Source organism: Musa acuminata, chromosome BXJ3-7, assembly GCF_036884655.1.
Source record: "Musa acuminata AAA Group cultivar baxijiao chromosome BXJ3-7, Cavendish_Baxijiao_AAA, whole genome shotgun sequence".
In the NCBI taxonomy this organism is placed as follows: domain Eukaryota; kingdom Viridiplantae; phylum Streptophyta; class Magnoliopsida; order Zingiberales; family Musaceae; genus Musa; species Musa acuminata.
In genome coordinates, this window is record NC_088355.1 from 39,704,421 (window position 1) to 39,729,558 (window position 25,138).

A 25,138-nucleotide genomic window follows, 5' to 3' on the forward strand; every position below is an offset into this window, starting at 1 on the left:
TCTCTATTGCATCCTGATTTTTGTGAAATGAACTCAAACTACAATCTCTTTATATATGACAATTACCAGCACATCGTAAGGCCTCCACCACATTTGATTGTATTTACTTTTTTGGTAATCAACCTTTGTCCACTCGTTCTCAGGTCACACTCGGACAAAGCACCATTCTAAGGTAGCCCGTCACCTTGCAACTCTCAAAGTCCACTAACTTTATTGAAATTGGCACGTCATTATCTGGATCCTGGGTTTCTATCCCCTAGCATAATATTTGTTGTGCATCAATCCTTTATAGCAACTTGAATGGTATCAATATATTCTTCAAGAATACTTCACGTCCTCTTATCCTGTACTATGACCTTTTGATCCCAACTCCGTCATCTCTATAAGTTAAGTTGCTTAGTTCTTCTATCAAATATTTTGTCATCTTTATCTTAAGGTACATATGCCTCGAAGCTTCCTTCCACTTAGGCACCATATACAATGAGTTCACTCCAATAGAATAAGAGACCTATAATATGAACTTTGGTTTTTTTGCATAAATAACTCTGCAAGATTGCTGGTTACTATTTCATTAAAATGACGATGAGATATTAATTACGTGACGATAAAATATCGTTCACACGATGATGAGATATCAATCAGTGAGGTATAGACATTTTCCCAGCCAGCAGCGTCACACGGTCATCCACGTGCTAATAATGCACATACAACTGGGCATTCATATAGCGTCGTTATCTAAGATTTAAGTATACTGCTTCCTCCACCGGTAAAGATACACATATTTCCAGGTCAAAGTATGAGCTGGTGTGGTAAAAGGCAAGCTTCTAAATGCTAAGTAACACCACTTAAAGTCTTGGTGATTGATACATGTTAGCGATTTGACTCCCCCGTCCCATCCATGCAACAGCTACGTCGTTAGCACATCAGGAAGAGTGGAGTGTGCTCCCAGAATCTTACCGCCCACATCAGGGAAGTTCTCATGCCCCGGCAAGGGACCGACTCTCCCATCTCGCTCCACCTTCACCGGGTACCGCATCAGGTGGCCGTTCATCTCCTTGATCTCAGGGGACGCATAGGACTGCCAATTGAATTCTGCTACTTTATTCACATGTCTGACGCATTCCATGGTCTGCGGTTCACGGAAGAGGTCATCCAGCATGCCCAAGTGCTCCGCCCATAGCGACATTCGATATCCATAAACCTGTCAAGACGATCGAATATATTATTACACAAGAGTTTGATTGCAAGCTAGGGGTATCCAAATGCTATTGTATCTTAAAAGTCGATGGCAGTATCACTTATCAAGCAGGCAAAATATGTCAAACTTGAATGTTTGTTGAAGGCATGCTTGCAGCAACCTAGTATTCTTCCACCTGTTGACCTTGGTTGCCATATATGTCAACTTTCTCGTTAATATTCGACTCGACTTAAACAAATCATGCATGATAAAAGAGCAGTATGATCTTTTCCTTCCCTTTCCGATACACAACTACTTGATTACCTCGAATTTTAGATCATACATGGGGATAAGAGATCACAACAACACAAAAGCACTAAAAACTCTTTTTTGAAAGGACAGTACATAGAAATAATGGATACTACCGACCTGTCCACGAGGATGGGTGTGCTTTTCGGCCCACCGGTAATGTGGCTGATAGGCACCCATTGCAATTTCTGTGTCCCTTGAACCCTCCATAGATCTTTGGTTAATGTTTGCAGATCCAATGACTACATATTCATCATCAACAATCATCCCTTTTGAATGCACGTATATCATAAATCTGCGGAATTTTTGAGACAAGCGCTGCGACATAGAAATATGACTTCTTAGTTCAGTTAAAAAAGAAGTATATAATCATTTTTCTACGCTATAGCAGTCTTAAATAGGTACGGAAGCCTCAGCCAACACGAGACGCACACCAATTAACTGTTACTCTTGCATGTACCTGTGTGGAATTTTCTGGAGATTGGTTAGCTGGTAATTTTTCCTTTAGAACAGGTTCACACTTGCCAAGACAATAGAAGTTCAAATAGTCTTGAGGATGATGACTTTCAGAAAGTCCTTCCTCTTTGAGAGCATCTCCAACAACTTTATACATCATAGACATTGTTTGCCCCTGTCAAAGTGAAATTTGAGAATCCATGGCCAATTGCACAGAGAAAAATATCATCACTTATAATGGAGAAGATAACTAAGACAAGCTCTAATCCTTGCCGGAAAATGATAACTCATGCTATAGCTGAATCATATATCGAGTTTGTGAAAAAGAAAACGAAGAAAATTCGTGAAAACATGATACGTGGCAGAATTTATAAGAACGAACCAACCTGCCAGAAGAGTATTTCTTGAACAGCAGCACTAGAAGGAATTCCTTCAGGCCACAATGGTACCACAACATACACTGCAAATCTTTCTTTTGCCTTGATTTTGCTGACAATTTTCAGAGCCAACTCCATAGGTATCAGATTATCAGCACCTGCTTCAAATGTAAAACCAGAAATGACATGATTTCCTCATATTTTCCATCACTAAATGTTTGCACACTGAATTTGGACCATCAGAAGAGATTGTCATAATAGCAAGATAGAAGCCTAGTGCAACCATCAATTAGTAAATTTAACATTTTACCATATTGGTGAATATGCAAGTCAATCTTGCATGAAATAGTATAATATATAAATAACGGTCAAAATTCTTGCATAAAAGGCAGTCTGAGTTTCAGAAGTATCTTAAATGTATATCTCCAAGAAAGAAACTCTGCTACCACTACTTCAAATTCTTAATTAAAAAGTTAAAATACATCTAAGGAGCTTCTCATATAAAAAAAATGGTTATGGTAGATAGTAATCCAAGTATCCAACCATAAAGAGTTTAGTATGATCACAGAATGTCCCTAGACTTTGTTAGTACCCAATGTCGTTAAAGGTTTTATTTTCACTTTCCTTCCAGTTTCAACTGCTAGGCAGATCAGCATGTGATGGTCGAGAAAAACAATGGATAATGAAAAATATTGTAGTTAACATGGAATTTTCAATGTTGAAATGTGGTTCAAAGCACTAACATCAAGATAATTTTTTTTTGGTAAATCTAACATCAAGATATGTATGATCCAAATAAAATCATCATCCTACAGCCATCATTTCTCTCTTCTACATGGTTTATTTTGTCTCCCTCAAGAAGTTACATAACACATGCTCGCTTAATATCACACAAACACAGATGGTACATACCTGCATTTTTGTATGATGGCCAATGGTAAGAAGATCCAACAAAATACTGATTCTCTATATATATAAAGTGCTGTGCTGATCTTATTGCCTTCACATATGCACTGTGTATGCTCTTATCTATCTTCAAGTTCTTTGCACAGACAAGATTCTGCAAAAGGAAATACTATTTTAGCATGATTGATCTGCATGAACAAAAAGAAATGCAATCAAAATCAAGAAGAGTTTGTTGTGAATGAGAACAGAGCAACTTTTAGTAGAGGTGACAGGCAACAAGTTACTACAAGTAATCGAATTTTAGAAAATCACGAGGGTCCTACATTCTAACCTTTCCCTCTGCTTCATGTACGTGTTTTGGGAATCCTTTTACTGATCCTGAATCAATTGATCGAAAAATCTGGAAGCAGGTTACAGTTACATCAATATCAAGCCAGAACTAAACCAAAAAACAAGCTTATATTGTAGCTGACCTGCACATGCCAATTTTCAAGATCCTTTTCATCAGAAGTCTCAGTGTCAGATTTGTAGGCAGAAGGGGAGAGAATCCATGAGATTCGTTCAATCTTAATCAAGGCATCATCATGCCAATGTGTGACCTTTCTAAGCTTGAAATCTCTCCATTTTGTAGCTTTCCTCCATCGTTGTTCAAAATTTGTCAGGATGTCGTGTGCAGCAGGACCCTCAATTTTGCAATGTAAATCATGCCATGGCTGCCTTGGGCCTTGGTTGGTACCCTATTTATTTATTCAACATAACATAGAAGCTCAATTGCATACAGGTGAATAAGAAACAACTAAATTTTGCCAACTTAATGAAGGATTAGAAGAAATTCATATAGCAAAGATCCATATTGCAAAGATCCATATTGCAAGTACTTCTCAAAACAAGAAGTTAAATATTTTGGAAAGTCATGAAAGAAGACAATTTGATCCTAAATTTATCAAAGTTGAAAATAACAAAGAGATGACAAACATATGTGGATGCTATTAGTGAAGTTGTGGCTTATTGCAGTTCAAGATTGGACTTCTTTTAGAGATAATATTTCAATGGGACCCAAGCAAACAAAAAGCCATGATAATATTCCAATATGAACCTAACAAATATAAACCCACTTTTTCAACAAGCATCCTAAGAACATTATAAAAAAAGGTGGCATTCCTTGCATCGACACAAATTACTGTTGCATATTTATCCTGTAAACTTTAATCTTAATTCCATGGAAAACCGATAAATAACCAATATGCAGGTGACATGCTAATATGAAACAAAACAACAGGAAACAACATTAGAATGAAATGTTGAGATGATAATTTGTCGAAAGCAATGTTTTTAATTTCATACCATTCCGCCCATACCAGGTAGTATGTACTAGTGCACCAGCAGACCAGCACACGGACCGCCCGCTACCAGTAATACTTTTGGGAGAAGGAAAAGGAATGAATGAACTAAGGGCAATGTTAGTGCAAAGAAAACCTAGAGTTATCCTGATTAATTAAGCATCTTTTGTGAAAGAAACTTTGCTTTTCTTTTGAGAAAAAAGTTAAAGTACAATTATTATTGCCTGCCATCTTTCAAAATGTCATCATCTAGATTACTTATTTTTAAAGCATCATTTACATTTGATAATACCTACATAAAGAACTATTGAAACTATGATATAGCACATCAGTTATGTCAACCAAATATGAAGCTTGTCATATTTGCAATTCTATGTAGAAAGCTAACTGAAATATGTAGAATCAAATTACATTTGTGCAGCAGATTTTTTCTGTTTCTATGTGAAGTTCTTGTATAAGCACAAAAACAAATAAGTTCTGTTAATATCACATGACTAAAAACTATGGAGTTGGATTCCATAACGGATAGAACCATTTTGCAATTACTGACATTCAGTACTTACTGGGAATGTGGGGTTGTGGAAGTCTTTTCCAAAAACAGTATCCAGATCACGGAAGAGCCTGTGTTCAGGTGTGTCATATCTTCCATCACATAAATCAAGTCCACCAATAAAGGCTGTTATTTTCCGATTGTTTCCACCTGCTTGAGTGTCAACAATGACACACTTTTGATGGTGTGTAAATAGAGTTCCTACAACCTGTCATGAGAAGATCATGTCGATAGCTTCATAATCAGTTATGTAGTCCATAAGTTGAAAAAGCAAAAGGCGACATCTTTTTTACCATCAATCAAGCAAAAACAGACCAAACATTCAGATTAAAAAAATGGATCGCTGCAAGTTTCTGACAGTTGGTAGAATTTTGCATGCTGATAGACAAGTATCAATTTATAAAAATTACATTCTCCTATATGTTTTTAGTTTATGAGAAAATTTATTTTTTCTCTTCCAAATAATAATTATTTTACTTGGTATATAAAATACGAGATATCCTCCTAAAATTCATGCAACTTTTTTTCAATTATGATCCTGCAAATGCTTCCTTGAAGAGCCAAACATGCATGAAGTTCATGCAACTGAATACTGTCAGACGGTACAAAGAATTTTTCTCTAAATCTACAACAGGAAGCAACAACAAAATGCGAAATGAAATTCAACATTTAACTTGCCCTATCAAAACTTTTGAAGTGTGTAACAGATTATTCCTCCCATTAAATACATTGTAAGAGTGTGTGTTTATCTCTTATTATACCTAAAAGCTCAGATGCATTCAGTTGAACATTCTAAGGATCCATATAGCTTATTAACTGCATATATGTGACAGCTGGTAGCATTACATAGGGCTCCCACCATGAGCCTCCGCATCTACTGCCAAGTGCCAACTTTGCCCTTTTATGAATAACTGGAGTTAAGTGTTTCAAGAGATCGTGGATTTTGTTGCTGCTAGAGATGTAGGTAAATATGCATCTTACTTTTTGTTTCTGACAGATAATCTGATATGTCTGCAAAGTTGAATCATTTGGTTGCAGCAATGACAAAAATGTAATTTATACATTGTATTTGAATATCGTAAAACAAAGAAAAAACTTCAAAAAAAATTGCATGTTAAGACTAGAGGAATAGGATGAAGGGAAGCAACAATTAGACTTGCAAAAGAAAAAACAAGATTATCTATGATGATATTTGATCAACCTATTAGAAGTAGAAAGAACTTTCTATGCTAATGGGGTTTCATAGGAAGCAAACAATTAAAAGAAAAAAGAAAAAAGCCTCACCTGCTGCTTGAATATGCTGAGCTTGTTGCTGGCATAACGAGGGGCCAGTACACAATGTACACTTGAATGCTTAAAAAACTTGCGAGTTTCTTCATCATGCGTATGCATGACACCATCCTGCATTCAACTTTGGGACTTAATTAAGTCACATCAAATTCCGTTTGGAGGATTTTAAAGGTTGAAAGTATTGCAAGCTGAGCCGCTTTGTAGATTGAGGTCCTAGGCACAAAAACTAAATTCGACATGTCTTGTTTTATCTATGACGTGCACACAGCAAACAGCAAGAACAATAACAAAATGTTATGATCAGAGGCCAAAAAAAACATATTTTCTCTTTCTTCTCACCATCAGATAAGTGGATTATGAAAAGCTTATGATTCAGGAAACCACTCTGGTAATTGTTATATCCGTAAAACAAAAGTCTAAACCACAAAATGAAAAGACATCAAACTAGAAATTAGTTACCGTTTTCAAAAGAAACTTGTCATGTGATGTTTTGTCATCCCAAATCAACATAACCACACGAACTCCTTCCTGTGTCTTGTACTTCAAAAGCTCCCCAAGTGATAATTCCCCGCCATTTGGCACTGGCTTTGTTGGTTCCCTTATAAGCTTCACTCGGTGATAGACTGACCATCCAATTATGTAGATAAGGTGATGAGCTTCCACGATTGCATGGCAGATGTCCTCCCAACATTTGTTTTGCTCATAAGTCTTCCCCTCATCTAGTGCAATATTAGGCAGCATGTTATCTGGAACATGGGCATCCTGGTAAAGGGTAACACTTCCTTGATTATGAAGAGGGAAGTATGCATTAGGCACACCAGAATAATTTGGACCGGCACCAACTCCATCTTTATACAAAGGATTTTGCTCTATATTTCTGAATTGCAAGGAAAAATGCAGTTCTGGATATGGTTTCGTTGAGTTCCCACTAGGATCAACCACTGGAAACCAACCACTGACTGTTTCTCCCGAGAGTATTTTATCTACTGGAATCACAGCTACTCCAATAAGTTGTGCTCCAAAAACATCATTGTCTTTCACTTGAAACTCAATCTTTGATGCAGGGTGGGCGACTGGCACACGGAAGTGTTCTTCCCATTTTGGATTTTCACTGTTTGGAATTACTCGAGTTTGAGCTATTGTTGCTCCGGATACACAAACAGAAACATAGGGATCACTGGTTATGATTTTGCTCACGCCTCTGTGATTATCAGGTTTCCCACAGGGTACACCACAAGCTCCATACACAGTGAAACATTTTCTCATCCTCTCTGTCATTAAATCCATGTTTGGAAGTGATCTGGCTTCTAAAATCCAGATGTCCAAGTCCCCATGCAAGAACTTGGTGATCCCAGGTGCAGAAGATCCTTTTCCCATTCGGTCCAAATCATCAATTCAATCACTAGTCATTGAGAGTGATTTCACGGTAAGCCACCACCACCTGCACATACTTCACTTTTTACTGAAAACGAACCACAAGATGGATGAATAAACCATAGTTGTGTATATGTTGATGCTTTACCAAGTACCTTGTAGTTTTCAATCCTCAAATGCAGCAGGTTTTAAGAACCAGGCATGCATATGAAGAATTATATTCTTCTTTGCAACCTTCGTTACCAGTCCACGCTCCGCTGACTCAAATCTGATCAATGCAAATAAAAATCTTCACACATTAAGCATCCACAGGAACAGGGCTTGAAAATTATGTTAAACAATTTTTAAAAAGTTGTCTTTTCATACAAGGACAAAAATCAATGTAGAGGTGACCCAACTTTGCATGACCAGCAACGCCAATGCCAGCAGCTGAGAGAAACAGCATTGCCCAGATACAAAGAAAGGAAGGTCAGTATATCATTCAAGATCCAAGTTGGTGCAACGAATCAATTTACATTGATGAGAAACAACATTGCTCAAATACAAAGTGCATTACGATAATTCAGAACAACTGAGACCATAAGGAATCATCCACCGTTCATACCGTTTAAAACCAACTTCAAAAATTGTGCCATTAACCAAAGAAAATTACGGAAAGATGAACCATTAACAACTAAATAAGATGAAATTGGTCACAAACTGAACGGAAAATGAAGCATAAATAGATTTCAAGAAGGAAACTGTAAAGAACATCGAGGGATCAAAGCAGATGAAGCTCAACAACATCACAATTGAACGTGAACCTGCTTGGTCGGTAAGAAGGTTGTATTTTTCCCGGCTTGGCAGCTTATGGTGTCGCCAAGATCTGCACGTTTCGTAAGTAAATCAGCATGGCGCGGGGAGAGAATACCTGAGTAATCGACACCGGAGCTGGCCAGCAAAGAATTTGAGAGAGAGAGAGAGAGAGAGACTAAATAAAGACCGGTGTTTCACGACGGTGACGAGGCCGCTTTGCCGTTGGTGGAGCGGTTACTTCGGCTACAAGGGAGGCGGGAATCCCCATCGCTCAAATCGATCCCTTATGCATAGACCACTTACTTACCCGGTCACGTCGGACCAGCTCACCTACCTGCAACACGCCATCGTGGGCCCCACTGCTCCTCCAATCAAACGAAAGGTAGGAGGCGGGCAAAGCAGATGTTCGTTCGCCATCGCGAGCGGCCCACGAAAAGGTTCTCTTCCCAACCAAATCGCAGAACAGTTCCCGAGGAACACCGCGATCATGAAATGCTTGATTTTAATTATAATTCTTAATTTATAAAAATAATTTTAAGTTAAGTTGTTAATAAACATCATGATAATGAAAGTTAGGATGTATCTCTCCAACACTCGACGAGAATTGGATTCTCTATCTCTATCTCCTAAAGATTGGTATTTATTCACCGATTGAGACATGACAAGAATTGGAGAGAATCAGGACATCGGTGAAGATAAGTTCGGACCCACCAGTATCAAGCACTTCCATCTGAAGGTGTAATCTGCATGTATCACGCTTAATGATGCGTCCGACACTTGACGACGCCTTTAAGATTCACGCACTAACATCCTATGCACGAACCGAACCACGTGAAGACGAACACACTGGTTAGACTCTTATCTCATTTTATTGGCTATTATTAGAGATTAAAGTAACATTTGTTTCATGGTACCTCCGCAGCCATTTGCATTGGTGGCAGCTCGACAATCTTCTCGACTACCTTGATGATAACTTTTGGGAGCCTCTGCTTACATATAAAAGCAATGGTTAGCTACCACAAAAGGTACCGGCAATATGATAGGAACTCGTTATATCCACTTGAACACAACAAATATGCACCGTCAGGGAGAAAATTCGAGTAGGATAGCAGTGATTCTTTGTCGCAAGGATTTAGGACAAAGAGAAAAATTACAAATCGGATCAAGTCACAATTTCCAATTAGGTACAAAAATAGAGACGCAGCGCGAATCAATTAAGATGCTTACATTACAAGAATTAGTACATGTCGGAGCTTAAAGTAGAGCATTACCTCAGGCAGTTCTTTGTTTGGCACTTGTTCTTGGTACAATTGTGAGCCTGTAGAGTTCGAACCAAGCATCTACCACTGAGTAACACCATGATCCACTGTTTCTTCAGTATGCTGCTCGGCTGCTGATTTGTCATGGTGTTGGCAGATATATAACACAATCCTACAAGAAAATTTTCATCCAAATAAAGGGGCCTAAGAACTATAGGTATGCAATAGAATTAAAATTGGACAACACAATCCTATGTACTCAGTTCTAAAAGCTGCACTGTGGAGGTGCAATAAGAAAGAAAAAGAAGCAAATAAAGGTATGGGTATATGGATTAGATCCTGTACATAATCTGTTACACGGACCTTGAGAATACAAGCGTGTATATAGGATAGTGGGAAGCATGCTGAATACAAGTGTGTATACAAACTAGAGAGTACATGCTGAAGATTCATATCAGATATGCAGCTTCTAAGTGAATAGACCACCTAAATTATATATTTATCAAATTAATTTGAAAGGGCATTAAACATCAACTAGTAATAGAGCTTCGGGGAGTTGAAAAGAAAATACCCTAACCATCATAACAATGACAAACTTGATTGAAGTGAATCCCGGTCCATAATACTAGACCACATCAAAAGCACAAAAAAATGCTTCTCACTAGCCTGGAACTCTCTTCTAAGTGAGAATACATGCTGAAGATTCGTATCAGATATGCGGCTTCTAGGTGAGCAAACCACCTGAATTAATATATTTATGGAAGTAATTTGAAAGGACATTAAACACCAAGAATTAATAGAGCTTAGAGGAGTTGGAAAAAAAAATATCCTAACCATAATAACAATGCCAAACTTGATTAATCTGAAGCCCTCTCCATAATACTAGCCTGCAACTTTCTCTCAAGGACATGCACCCTGCCTGCAAATCTGGATGCAAAGGCTCTCTAATCTCTCATGTCACACTACGTTGGAAATTTCTCAGCAACATGCATGGGTGTCAAAGCAAGTGACCTGCACAACATGCCACAAGATGTGCCATAAAGACCTGTTTCTCTGAAGGCAGAGAAGCCCTTGCTTGCCATTCTTGTCCAGATAGTAGTACTCTTCTAAACCCTTTTCCCTCAAATTTTCTCCTACTTCAATCACAGTTTCTATGAAGTAATTGATGTGCAGATGCAGCTAAACTAGCACATAATCCATAAGGAATTATCAAGTTTAAGCAACAAATAATAATACGTTGTTGTCAATTTGAGGATTTAGACTAGTATGGAATGATACTCCTAGAAAATGGATCAAGGTTTAAGAATTAAGAGATACACATAAGCTACATATAAGTTACACAATTCACTTATAAAATCATCTTTCCATATGCAGCTATATATGCTCTTCCAGTAACAGATGTATCAAGTTTTCAAGTCTCATTTACCTTATCCAAGGTTGTCATAACCACATATGCAGCCACATGAACAGCATTTCGTATGCAACCCATGTACTTTCATCTTCTGTAATCATGACAGAATCTTCATGTTCAGAAGTGACCATCATAATTACTCCAAAAAAGATACCTAACTACAAGAACAACAACAACAAACCATAATGTCCAACTATTTGGGTCGGCAACATTATTGTTTTGCTGACATTGAGCTTAGAAGACCACAAAAATTATACCTAGCTGCTCTTGCTTTATAATTCTTTCCACTATACTATTTTTTTCAAAGCTCAATCACGAACTACAGCATCTGGTTCCAGTCCTGCTGTCTTCATGTAGCTGATACAGAATGCATGGTCATTACATGAGTGGTACATAATGCACGGCCCATATATGAGCTAATAAATAACTATTTCTTCTTTCTGGATAACTAAATATGCATCTATAACTTGTGAATTTTCTATCTCAAAATCATCGGTGAAAAGATGGAATGAACACCTCATGAAGTTAATGAAGAGCCACATTGAGGTTTGCAAGGTTAGTTTTCCTGTTAGTATCAATGAAGAATCCAAGTGACTTTTCATTTTCATACTGTGAATTTTTTGGCTAGACATGATGATTAACCTGGATGCCCCAATGAACATGTTTTTGCTAGGTAGACTTACATTAAAGACAAATAAAAGGGGAAGTTACAATTGTCTGTATAGGGACTGTGATAAAAGGAGAAGCGAGGTTAAAGAATTAGTAGACTAACATATCACTTCTTCACAGTCTGTACCATTGGATGTTTATAGGAGTTACAGTCGTCCTGGTTGGACATCAGTAGAATATCATCAAGAATGCCCTTCTTTTTTCCTTCTTCTCTGAATGAAACAAAAAAATTAATTAATTAAGTTTCTACGAATGAAACTAATTAATTAAACAAAGCAGAAAGGCTACAATTAGGATATGAATATTTTTGTAGGAAGCAATAGAGAAAAGCAGAATTCTGATGCGATTATGATAAAAGATACCATTTGATGTACTAGCAAGGATGTCTTCTAAAGGACACGCTAATAGCGAAATTTTCACAACAAATTAAAAGATATGGCCTAAAAAACTCAACAACACATCTGACTTGAGATATGTGATCTCAATAAATAGACAACTTAAGAATCCTGTGATAAAACATCCATCTTACTGGAGTTCTTGCCAAAAATCACCCATACACAGCATGGTGAACCAACATCAAAATATACCGCAATCACCCCATAGACGCCGTCACTGCCATCACAACAGATATATCATCTCAGCAATCACCAAGAAAAAGAAGGCCAGCCTCAATTCTCGACATGTAGGAACTATAAACTCATCAAAACTAACACTCTTTCGATGTCGTCGGTATCGGCTAAAGAATTAATCAAAAGAACAAAGAAAACCATAATGAAACATCCACTGAACAAGAGCTCTTGTTCCAAAGCCCCCATAAACACCATGGTGAATCATCAAAGTCTACACCTAAAACATTGGTTTAGTGGTGGTGCACCAAATCTACTTACCAAAGGTTAAAGGTTTGAAGCCTCATCTGATATATTTTATACCTTAAATATTTAATCTGATAGTGATATACCAGATTCACTTACTCGAAACCTCATCCGAGATATCTTGAAAGTACTAGCTAGCTTAGCTGATAAGGACTTTTACAGCTTATCACAAAGTCTTAGTGCTCAATTGTCGCCTTCGTAACTTATCCTTTGCAAAAAAAAAAAAAAAAATCATCGTCATCATCAAAGCCCAGACTATCCTGCAATCACCACGTACGCACCATCAACAACCGTCACAACTAAAGAGAATGGTCGCCTTAAGATCCTTAATCTCAAGTAATCTAAAACGAGGCATGCGATATTTTCAGTAGAACCTATGGAATCCAACAAAGAAATCCATGAACACGAAACCCACCTTACGAGCGCTCTTGCTCAAGATCTCCCGTCAAGATCATTTCGAACTGCAAGATCCTCGAATTGTAACAAAATCGCACAAAGGGACCTGCGTTAATTGGTCAGAGAGGGAGACGAACCTGGACTGCGTCGAGGGCCGAGGCTTTGAAATCGAGAACCCAGGTGATTGGACCAACGAGGGCGGAAACAAAGATCGAGGCGCCGATGACGGAAGGGACGCCTCCACCATCCTCATGAAACCGCAGCTCCTCCGCCAGCCCCTCTTCTATCGAGGAAGCTGAGGGAGGAAGAAGCAGAGACCATAGCCAGGTCATGGCTTGAACGAGAGGATGCGTCGAGAGGAATCGGGCTTTATACTTGGGGTCCTGCTTCCAAACGGGTTCGGATCCTCCTCGCTTGTAACCGCCACGCGGATCAGGAACCGAAAATCTAACGATCCAGAAGAGTTCTATTTCCCGACGAACCTATTACTAACGGTCCAGATTTAAGCTTGCTACCGAGATATAGCATATTTTTGAAAGAAACCCCCGCTCTTTTGAACGCCGCCAACAAGAAATGGGAGCGGCACTTTATATTCAAATTTTCATTTAAAATCAGCCGTTAATATATAAGTTCAGATAACAAACCTGAATCAAATTGAAATTATTGGGCAGGATCCTAATTTTGGACCCCAAAACACCCTTGGTGGATCGGGTAACAAACTTTAATGTAAGATCCTATCAACACTAAGGGATCGGAGCTCGACCATGTGCCGTTGATGGCTCACGTAGTAACCAGAGACTTGGAGCCTGTCGAATTTATCCTAGGGTTAAAATCCAAGACAAATTCAAGAAAATACGAAGTTACAAAGTCGCCACACTGAACAACTCTGGGCACTGATCTACTATGCTCCAGTTCTGATCACACTACTGGAGGATTTCTTCTTTGTTTTCTTCGGGTGCAATCATCAGAGGAACTTCTCTAAAACACATTATATATTGAAAGTAAACAGTTTAAAGGGGCTTGTTTTATTTGGTATCAAAGATCAAACCAAAAGCAACAACCAAAGCCACAAGAAAGCCTTAACGCAAGACAAAAGGTCTTTCCAGGTAACATCGAAGAATTCCTCAACCATAATGTTCTTTACTTCTCCTCCTGTCAAGAAAAATAAATTAAGTACCAGAGCATTAGCATGCTAGATTGAAAAATGTATCAATAGTTTACACACTGCAGAAAGATTCAGATAATGATGTTGATCAAATGACAGGAAAGAGCATACAAGCAAACATTTTGTATGGTTAAAATTTACGACTACATTGTGGAGGATGCTACCTTGTGAATGACCAAGCGAACAACATAATAAATGCATCATAACATGCCAGGAACTTATTCAACAGGACACCAGTAGGTCCTTGTTAGCATGGTCATGACAATTTATAACATGGTCACACATTATATTCGGACTTCAAGCAGGCCGGCCATCAAGCCTTTGAGTGGGGAATACGGTGATACACCGATTTAGCCTAAGGCTAGATAGACCTACTGTTATTAACTTGGGCTTAATAACTTTTTGGTTCACATGGTTCAAATCTACGAGTCAATGGATCAGTTTTCTCATGAGACCAACTCGTAATGATTCTTGTTTGATCATAGCCCACTTCTAACTAAGAGCAAGCTGATTTAGACCTCTTTTAGGAGATTTACGTTGATTCTAGTATATTCTAGTGAGTTTTGATTGACTCAACAGACCTAGTAGTTTTTGGTCAATTCTGAATGATACAAATTAACATACACCAAACTTGATCAAAGTCAGCAAGACCAATTTCAACCAACTCTACTCTAACAGTTTATTTAGTTGTACCAATAATCTGATCTCAATCTCAATTTTTCATCGTCAATCCCCAATTGATTATATGATCTACCAAATCTTGAAAACTGATTCCAATCACAGTTCCAGTGTTAATCCCAAATTTATGTGATCTACCAAAAGGTAATAGTACTTGATGTGGGTACATATGACTGGACTGTAAAAGTGGGGAAGAAATCAAGTTCACATCGCCATCTGTAAGTCATAAGAAAGCTCTTATCATGTAAGAATTATGTTTTAATAATATAAACTTAGTTCCTTTCTGCAACATGAAGTGTAGCTTCATGGTAACCATATGCAACTAATAGAAGATAGGGTTACATCAAAAAAGCAAATGTTCACTATTCAACTAATGGGTGGTACCATCCTTCATCCATAAAATTAACCAGAGATATTAAGAAAATAACTAACTAAAGTAGGTTATGGCAGATTCAGCCACAGGCTAATATTACAAATGCACAAGGAATAAAATACAACATACTTGAGAAAGAGAAGGGAAAGGCGAAATCCTCTGTGGCCGCTTTGGTGAAGAACCATTGAGAATGTAAGAGCATTCAGTATATGCAGCTCCAATTCCAACACCAGCACCAAAAGCTACAGATGACCATCGTGTAGTTCGACTCCCTAAGGTGGTAATATTGCAAGAAAGAAAACATCATTAAGCAAAAATATCAGACGAATTAAAGAAAGTCAAACAATAAACCAGAATATGTAATATACTCAATAGTTGTTAGCACCTAATTTAATTTCTCTTATTTAGTTATTTCCCTTAGAATTACTAGATAGCTTGCTGATATGAATACTGACAAAATATTTCGTTTAATTTTCTACAGAATTCTTAAACCTTCTAAGAATTTGTAAACAGTTGAACACCTATCCTATCACATAGCATAGCCGAATTTTCTCAATGAGAAATAAATGATCAAAAGAAGTAGCCCTCGCCCATCAAATTCCAATCAATGCTGCAAATGTCACAAGAAACCACAATATTTTGTTATGGAACCCCTATCCATCATAATCACGTGTATTATAGAAATATCAAAGGAAGGTTCTATTCAACAAATCCTAATCTCAAATGAACGCATACACGAAAGACCTGAACAAATGGATGAACCAAGAGATTCTAAAACAGAACCAAGAAAGGATCTGGCCAATAAATTCAGTGCCAAAGTATAGATTAAGAGAACACAGGTCAACTGAAAGCAATAACATTTAACCAAATCTAACATCTGCATCCAAAAGATGATCAAAGCACCACTTTAAACCAAAAAGATCATATAGGGCTCAGCGACAGGGAGAGAGAGCGAGGTGCGAAGGCTCACGGAAGAAGAGAAGGGCGGCCGAGGCACCAGCGACGGAGGAGTAGACGAGGCGGCGGATGGAGAGGTCGAGGCAGGCGTCCAACTTCGGATCCAAGTCGTAGCGCCGAAGCGAAGCCGCATCCTTCTTCTCACTGACGCTGACACTGCCGCCTCCTCCTGCGGCCTCTTCAGCCATCGCTGATGCCAGAGCAAAGAAAAGGGGGAAAGTAGGGTTTACAGATCGGTGAGGATCAAAATAAGGAGACGAGAAAGCAAAGAGGTATCGGGTGGGGTCAATACAATCCGAATCCGAATCCGAATCCAATATGGAAATAAGAGGTCCGGAACATGGATCCCATCGTAGAATTCGGGTAAGATCAACATACGACCCGAGTCCGAGCTCAACAAAGAACGAAAGGTTCCGAATGTGGATCCAATAGAAGGGAAGAAGAAAAGTGTAGAGATCGGGTTGGGACAAAGTGAGACCAGAGAGAGCTCCAAGGCTTTTCTTATCGGGTCGGATCCAACATGAGGAGAGCGAAGAGAAGCAATGAACAGCTTTGTCATTTAACCCATCCTCATCAATATTAGTTGTCCTCAAAGCTCGAGTCGACAAATCTTGCTGAAGCCGGCCTCCGCCACCGTTCCTGCTCCATAGATACATAGCCAACAACAAAAGATATGACAGTCAAACGTTTACAAGTAGATGGACTAGTAAACAAATCCAAGAAAACCAATCAATAGCTCACCGGTAAGAGACATGATCGACACTTCAACGTCACATGAACAACATACATCGACACATCACTGTCATGTGAATAATATAGCATTGACATTCAGATGACGCGAGGAAGCTGATCCGATCGGAGGAAGCTGATCTCCACCGCTGTTCCTACTCCCTCGATACATGGTTGACAAAAGATTTCACAGTCAATGTTTACGAAAAGATAACATTAGTAAGAGGAAGCCTCGACAGAAAGACTTGTTTGCTTCAAAGATGCCAATGCACATGAATGATCTCATTGTGTTTCAATTCAAAAAGATATCGGATGAGTCGAAAAATACAAAAGAATTCTGCAAAAGCTTTCTTTTAGAGGATACACGAGTTTAATACAGACTTACAACAGTAAACAGTAATGCCTCTTTCCTCAACTGTTTGTTTGCATATCTAATGGGTTACACCAGCAGCCATGGATGCAGAACTACTTGTTGGTTTCTTCTCGATCACTGAAGACAATGCCTTGTCTATTTCAGCAAACACATCTTCCTTGACAACACTTCCATTTATCTGCAGTAACACCCAAAACCTGATGTCAAGTATGCTGCATTCATCAAACACAATAGCAACCAATTGATGCCACATATCGTGCTTAGGCACAGTAAAGATCTATCTAAATTGACTTGCTCTGAGTTTGAAAAGTAATTCACATCCACCAAAATATATGACAAAGCAGCATATCTTGCACTTCAATTGGGAACACTGGCAACCGAAAGAGTTAAGATAATGCCATTTATGGCCTCCAAAATTATGCAAAAGGTCAGTGTAAAAAGGCAAGATAAACAATTACATAAATGCAAGTGTTTAAAGTGACTATGAAAAAACCGGTTTCAAAAAACATTAAAGTAGCCCCAAGGCCCCCAACAAGCGGTTCTACAATTTTGTTCAATAAATTTAAACTGAGCTCAAGCAGAAGCTCAAGGCAGTAAATACATCTTAATAGGGTAACATGAGGCACTGGCCCTGCTAATTTACTGAAGCAGATTGGTTTACATATTAAATCCACTTTTGCCATGGAAGTCATGTTTCAGAGTTGCATGAATCGCAATCATTATTCTCCAGCCTAGCCAGAATGGAGACCACATACATCTAGAACTGAGGTAGTTTAAGACAATATACACATCCGATCATTAAGATGCCTTGGTGCAGCAACATATCAGTTATCACTGTGCTTAAAGCACCTCCAGACATGTCGAAGGGGTAATCCCATATATTTGGCCACTTTTCAATTATTGACACATCTCACACCAAATATAGCAAGATATGGAGCCTTGGGCAACCAATTTCAGAGACCTTTTAATACACCAACTAGGAATAATAGACCAGAGAATAGGTAGTGTATTTATTAAACCAGCCATGGATACCATGCTTCCTGCATAAAATGTTTCTTGAAATTAGAAATTTCACTTATTAACTACCCTTTTGCTTTTTCTCTTTTCAAAAGGTGGCGTGACTATATTAGTTTATCATCTATTTGATCAATAAAGCAAATAAATATAGTGTAAGAGACAGGAATCAATTTGAACATCATGTCTAAATTGTTTGATCGTATTACAATCATCCCTTTAGAATTGGTTGCCCAGTTGAATGTATGACTTGCTTTATTTCAACAGCAACAGATAATAAATCGTAACTGATTAGAGTTGGCTCCATACAAATTACAGATAATAAATCGTAACTGAGTAAGAGAGCAAAGCAGGAGGGCATGTGCATACAAATTCAAGTGTCCACTGTGCCTACTTGATTGAATAAATGATGAATCAAGAAAGTGACATACCCTGACTGTAATGTCTTCATACGTTGCAAGTACAGCTTCAACATTCTGGTGATGAGTCTGCAATCTCAACTTTACCTATATTTACAAAAAGGATTATAAAAAATGCTATGGATTAGAGATCCGTCCCAAAATTGAATTATTTGACAACTGAAATCACATGAACTAATGTAAGTACTGATGAGAGATGAAAATTTTGAACTTCAGAAGAAGCTCCAGGAATCCAACCAAAGATATTCTCAGTAAAATACCTTCTCTTCAGTATCATCAAAACGCTGTGTAAGCCTTGCAGCAATTTCTTCATTCTCAGGTGGAGAGTACTTTAGGTGGTATATTTTTCCAGTAACAGGATCAAGCCTTCTGCCAACCACTCGCTCGACAAGGTCTTCTTCAGAAACCTGTGTTAAGTAGATGTTATGCATTTTATCCCTCTGATTGACCAATGAAACTTAAAGTTATAATAAGAAAACTGTATTAGGGGCTGATAGAAAAGATGAGACACTCAGATATATTTCTCATTTGAAAGGATACGTTTGGAATTTTCTTTTTCTTACTCTCTCCTGAATCCAAACTGCAGGAGTGAATATCAAAACGTAGGTCAGCAAAAGTATTTCATATAAACCTTGGAATTTTTTCCTATGACATAACCAAAGTGAATAAGGCTCCATCAATCTCACATCATTTATGTAAACAATCTTGAAATTTTTTAGCATTACCTAATCTAAACAAACTTAAAATGAATAAATTTTAGATGGATAGAACCTCATGTTAGAATGTCCTTGAAAACCAGGTTCAATTCAGAAGCAACCTAGGCAAGACAAAGAAAATTAACTCTCATGCAACCCTAACAATCCTCAGTATTTTAATATTTAATCAAAAGAAGCATGAATATGGAGCATTCGAAACTTCATGGGATAACAATAGAACACTCTTTCCTAGGAATGAGGATTCTTTGTTTTTTGGTGCTCTGTTGCAGGTAAGATGTCAACAAGGAGGGATATACAGTAGAAATCTATATGCAGTTAACAAAGTAAAAAATATACATCAGTAAGGAGGAATTCTCACTTCCAAAAGAATAAAAATGTCAGGCCGGATTCCAAGATCTTCTAAAGCTTTTGCTTGTGAGAAACTTCTTGGGTATCCATCTAAAAGCCAACCATTTTCTTGAGCATCTGGTTGGAGAAGGCGTTCTTTCACCATCTGTTATCAACAGTACCACAACAGTGACCTTAAGAGTCACATTACTAGAAAAAAAATGGCACAGGATCCAGTGACCAGTTGCATACCATGACAACAATTTCATCAGGGACTAACATCCCTTTCTCCATGTACTCTTTGGCAATCTTCCCCTTTTCAGTCCCAGATGCAATTTCTGCCCTAAGCAAATCCCCTGCAGCTATATGAACCAACCCATACTGCATATGCAAGCATTACCTGAATCAATCTACTTCTCTTTGCATGCAGTTCAAAAGCATAGGGCTAGACATGCATTGGAGAAAGGGGCCACGAAGTATTTAATAAAATCTAGTTCAAGAGTATTCAAAAAAAAAAAAATAGTGTTTAAGAAGATTGCTTAATTTTAGGGAAAGTTATAAGCAAAGCAATTGAAAGATGACCTTTAGAAACAAATGAACAAATGGATTTTAAACAGCATAACATCTATATTGCGAAATAGAAATAACGATAACTGAAGAAAAGTAATCAAAACAGACATGGACTCAAAAAAAACTACACAAGCAACAGTTCTTAAAACAATATGCTACGCAAAGCCATGAATGAGACGTCATAATCTACTTATAACAACAAATATCTGTAAGATGGACGCTGCCAGCCTTTAATTTGTCATACTTGTTGCATGATTCCAGCGTATGTTTCTACTACTATGCATTCGAGCGGAAACTAAGTTCTGCGTAGACAAGTAGTAAGCTGTAAAGAGAAATCAGCGGTACTGAAAGCTAGAATCTTGCACCTACCTTCTTCTTGATGAGCTCGCATTGTGTTCCCTTCCCAGATGCAGGAGCTCCGGATATCATAACCTTCAAGGGCTCCTCAGTTTTCACGGCCGCTACAATCTGAACACAAATTTAACAAAATATAGGAGAGCATATTATCAGGAAAAGAAATATCTTCGATCGACCCCAAAAAAAATCATATGAAGATCCTATCTTTTTCCCTCAGAGACGACGCATATGGATCCGGAGTGGAATAATTATCCCTAATTTTTAATTAGATACCCCATGTTTTTTGTCCCTGACAAATCATGCACATCCAACGGAGTAAAAATGAAATCGAAATTTGATGCCAAATCCTAAAGAACGCACTGTTGACGTCAAAACCAGTCCGAAACATTCAGGATCAAACAAATTCAAATCTCGAGTACAGACCGTGGCTGACTGCTCCGCGACGGCTGACGGATTCCGCAGTGGCCGTGAGGAAAATTGGCGACCCTTGTTGATTCGGCAACGGAGAGCTGTTCTCGATGTCTCCAAGGACTGGGAGAAGATGACGGCTCTGACCGAATTGGGCGTGGGAGGTGAGAGAGCCGGGGGAGGACCGGGCTTTGCAGCTTGTGTAGCCGTCACGGAGGGGAGTGCCAAAGAAGCCATGGTCTCTCCGCCCTCCTCTTCGGCGCACAGGAGACGAATCGGGGGGATGCCGACGGTGAAGTGCTGCTGCTCACCATAAATTGCTGCCCGGACTTCACCGTGACGAATCTCACCGTACAATTTGAACAGGAGATTTGTGCAAAATATTGACATCTTTGATGAAAATATTGATGGTGTTGATTCTTTCCCATCGATGCCGCAGTAACGCAGTTGATATGATTGAAATTAGTTTATTGTACAAAGTAATAGATTTCATGTTCGAAGTCACGTTTGAACACCATATATATTATTTAATATAATTAAAAAAAATATTTTTTTAAAAAAATATTTATCTGATTAAGTTGCCGAATCTATTTATCTGACAACTTAGTCAGATAAATATTTTTAAAAATGTTTTAAAAAAATAATTGATGAAATAATTATTAATTGAATTGTCTCATCAATTAATAAGATCATAGATTTATTTTTATAAAAAATAAAATAGAGTGAATTTTAAAAAATCAATTGCTCCAACGACATGCTTCTTTAACATTTTGAGAATGACTCGGTTGGTGTCCTTAACGAGATATTAGTATGAAGATGAGCTACCAAACTAAACCTTAGTTGAACTCCATAGGATTGACAAAACTCTTTGAATTTCATATTATTGAATTAAATTTTATTATCTGATGATGATTCTCAGAATTCTAAAACAAGTAATGATATTCTTCCACACAAATCCCTCTAACTTATTTCTTGGTGATTGATGCCATTAGCTTAGCCTCCACCCATTTTATAAGATAGTCAACTCCAATGACAAGAAATCTTTGTTTGCTCGAGGCGGGTGGAAATGGTCCAAAGATGTTCATAGTGGTCTGCAGTATTGAACTATACCGCCCGGTACGGGCGGTACGTATCGGTCCGACAGGTTGCCGGTACACGGACCTCCTGTTACCGGTCCGAGTGCACTGCAGCACTGTAGCAGAGCTATAGTACTCGGCACACCTAAGTATATCGCTCGGTATACCGTACCGTACCGGTACCGAGCCCAGGTTGAAACACTGGTACGATACGGTATTGCGAACCTTGGTTCATACTACATTGGGTGAAGGGTCATCTGCAATTGATCGAACTTAAAAAGATTATCGATTAATATTGTTTCTGTGCAAACTTTTAGCAACAATCACATCTTTGGGCATAGCCTATTGCATCATTGTGTAGGATCGACCATTAGAACTATTGTCGAAGTACTTTGAAGGCGATGGTTCATCCACTAGTATGATCGACCATTAGAACTATTGTCGAAGTACTTTGAAGGCGATGGTTCATCCACTAATATGCTCCTCATAAATACTCTTCTGCACCTCGACAAGCACCCTCTTGGCCTATTATGATATTAGACATTTGAGGAATGATTGACTAAAAGACCTATGATATAGGCGATCATTAGTTATGCAATATCATACTTGATATGTTGGGAAATCTTGGGGGCGATATCACATGCGCAGCGGAAGAACAAGAAAACAAAATCCCCGATTCTCAAAGAGATGTTCGTCGTCATGCGAAGATTGGTGCGCAAAATCCGCGAAACTTAAAACTGCGTATTGAGTAGATTGTGTTACCTAGGGAGATCGTATATCCATGTTTCCTTGCAGATCCTTAAGAGAGGGTGAAGGAGGTCAAGCGTCCTCCTCTCTAGCGGTGATCCACACAGCAGGGTTGCGACGACGCTCCTCAAAACTCCAAGCCTACTCTAAGGTGGAGAGGGAGAGGAGAATAGGAAAGGCAAGCAAAGACTCTAGCCTATGAGGCTCTGAATCCCTCCTATTTATAGAGGTCCCCTGTCAAACCCTAATGGGTCCCCCCTAGTGGGTATTGGATCTGCATCCAATAAGACAAGGGCTCAGTCGGATATCTCATATCCAAACCTCTACTCATCGCAATGCCTATCATATGTGTGTGACCCTCTAGGCCCAATATGGAGCTGGCCGTGAGTCATACCTGTCAGAACTCCTTCTAACTCAGTGAATTATTATCTCTGTAATAATTCACTCGACTCATCGACTACGGACGTACTAGGCCACTACGCCGTAGTCCCTAGACGATACAGGGGAATCCAATCCATTGGACCTGTCTGTCCTTAGTTACCGTGTACCTATAGTCCCTCATCCATCTAATATCCCAGAGACCGTATATCGAGTATGATGCTGTCGGACCCATACTGTTTCTACTCGAGTTTCGCTCTAATCGGATTCTCCCAGAGAACTCTTTCTCTCTCAACCCGAATGACCCTGGCCAGGGATTTGTCTGAGGAAGAACACATAGGATATTCCTCTCATGACGCCAAGAGTGGATGATCCTCTATCGACACTCAATAGTCCTTGTAAGGTCGACTACCACTCCCAATGACCAACTGTACTAGATCTGGGATAGCCAAACCTATAAGTCTGGTATCAAAGAGTGGAGCACTCATACAGGACATCCTTGGTGTCTCAAGTCTAAGGACCAGATACACCACTAGGACTACGGAATCGCTGTCTGATAATAAGGCATCATCAACCATCCAACATTCCATAAGCGGATCAATCAGTGAACTTATTCTCCAATGATCACTTGTATTGTATCCCTAGTGTCCCTACACGAGCAACTATGAGACCAGCTGCATCCATCATATGGACGATAGAGCTTGAAAATAGGGGTCGAGCTTTCTTGTTACCAAGACTAACAAAAAAATACGAACCTCTCGATAGGGGGTATTGTTCTTCGGGTCCGCTCAAAATATGACTAATATAGTAGATAGACTTCTAAGCACCTGAGACATCCCATACTAACACCAAGTTAATAGCTAGGTTGGTGGCAATGAGGTAGGCTTAGAGTTTCACTTGAGATAGAGGAGGTGAGCTGTGACAACTAAGCGAGGTGGTCCTTCAACCTTTCGAAAGCCTCCTGACACTCCTTAGTCTATAGGAAAACTTTTAGGTTCTTTAATACCCGAAAGAAAGACAGACACATATCACTAGATTAGGATAAGAATCAACTGAGTGCTACTATCCGACTCGTTAACTATTGGACTTCTCTGATTGAGGTGGGCACATCTCTGATGGCTCGGTAGCAATATATACCTTAGTCAGTGATAAAAGAAGTGTGTTCCTGATCCCCCAATGTCATTCTGATTTAGTTATACATCGAGAATGCATAAGTGATAGTGAGGAGTTCGTGACCTGAGGTAGCATCAACCAACTGATCAATCCAAGAAAGGGATAGTTGTCCTTCGAGCATGCCTTGTTGAGATCAGTATAGTCAATACACATTCTCCAATTTTCATTAGACTTTTTTAGAAGTACAATAGTGGTGAGCCATTTGGGGTACTATAACTTGGGAATAAATTCTACTCCTAATAGCTTGCCTATCTCATCATTAATTATTTGTTAATGGTCATGCGCAAACTTGCGAGGCTATTGCTTTACCGGTTGTACCTCAAGAGAAATGTTCATTTGATGTTGAGCTACATTATGGTTGATTCCTGACATGTCTCTAAGTAATCATTGAGGGTGAGAGACTCGATTATTGAATAGACATCTCATCCCTAGGGATGAGAGACTCGAATCATTGAATAGACATTAGTATCGCATCGATTTTTGCATCAAGATAGATG

At 38.7% G+C, this 25,138-nt stretch overlaps 3 protein-coding genes across 6 annotated transcripts; all 3 read right to left on the reverse strand.

Moving 5' to 3' along the window:
• Positions 1–711: 711 nt before the first annotated feature.
• On the reverse strand, positions 712–8,972 carry LOC135586535 (phospholipase D delta-like). Of its 4 annotated transcripts, none has more exons than XM_065160287.1 (13): positions 8,690–8,972; positions 8,178–8,208; positions 7,935–8,047; positions 6,865–7,846; positions 6,400–6,516; positions 5,129–5,323; positions 3,699–3,962; positions 3,557–3,625; positions 3,232–3,379; positions 2,329–2,477; positions 1,947–2,117; positions 1,607–1,804; positions 712–1,201 (listed from the first exon to the last, which is right to left on the reverse strand). In XM_065160287.1, exons 4-13 carry the CDS (start codon positions 7,780–7,782, stop codon positions 908–910), a joined length of 2,523 nt encoding a protein of 840 aa, XP_065016359.1. In that variant the 5' UTR covers positions 7,783–7,846; positions 7,935–8,047; positions 8,178–8,208; positions 8,690–8,972; the 3' UTR covers positions 712–907. The 4 variants fall into 4 exon arrangements, with proteins under 4 accessions (XP_065016359.1, XP_065016358.1, XP_065016357.1 ...); XM_065160286.1 differs by having other exon boundaries at positions 8,146–8,208; XM_065160285.1 differs by having other exon boundaries at positions 8,583–8,972.
• Positions 8,973–14,155: 5,183 nt separating this feature from the next.
• LOC103992638 (MICOS complex subunit MIC10) lies at positions 14,156–16,619 on the reverse strand. The gene is made up of 3 exons (XM_065160288.1): positions 16,368–16,619; positions 15,527–15,669; positions 14,156–14,333 (listed from the first exon to the last, which is right to left on the reverse strand). The coding sequence occupies exons 1-3, from the start codon at positions 16,540–16,542 to the stop codon at positions 14,322–14,324; spliced, it is 330 nt and encodes a 109-aa protein (XP_065016360.1). The 5' UTR covers positions 16,543–16,619; the 3' UTR covers positions 14,156–14,321.
• Positions 16,620–17,328: 709 nt separating this feature from the next.
• Positions 17,329–21,672, reverse strand: LOC103992639 (adenylate kinase, chloroplastic). Its single transcript, XM_009412429.3, has 7 exons — positions 21,283–21,672; positions 20,872–20,970; positions 20,185–20,313; positions 19,964–20,098; positions 19,150–19,296; positions 18,902–18,976; positions 17,329–17,634 (listed from the first exon to the last, which is right to left on the reverse strand). The coding sequence occupies exons 1-7, from the start codon at positions 21,655–21,657 to the stop codon at positions 17,515–17,517; spliced, it is 1,080 nt and encodes a 359-aa protein (XP_009410704.2). The 5' UTR covers positions 21,658–21,672; the 3' UTR covers positions 17,329–17,514.
• Positions 21,673–25,138: the final 3,466 nt, after the last annotated feature.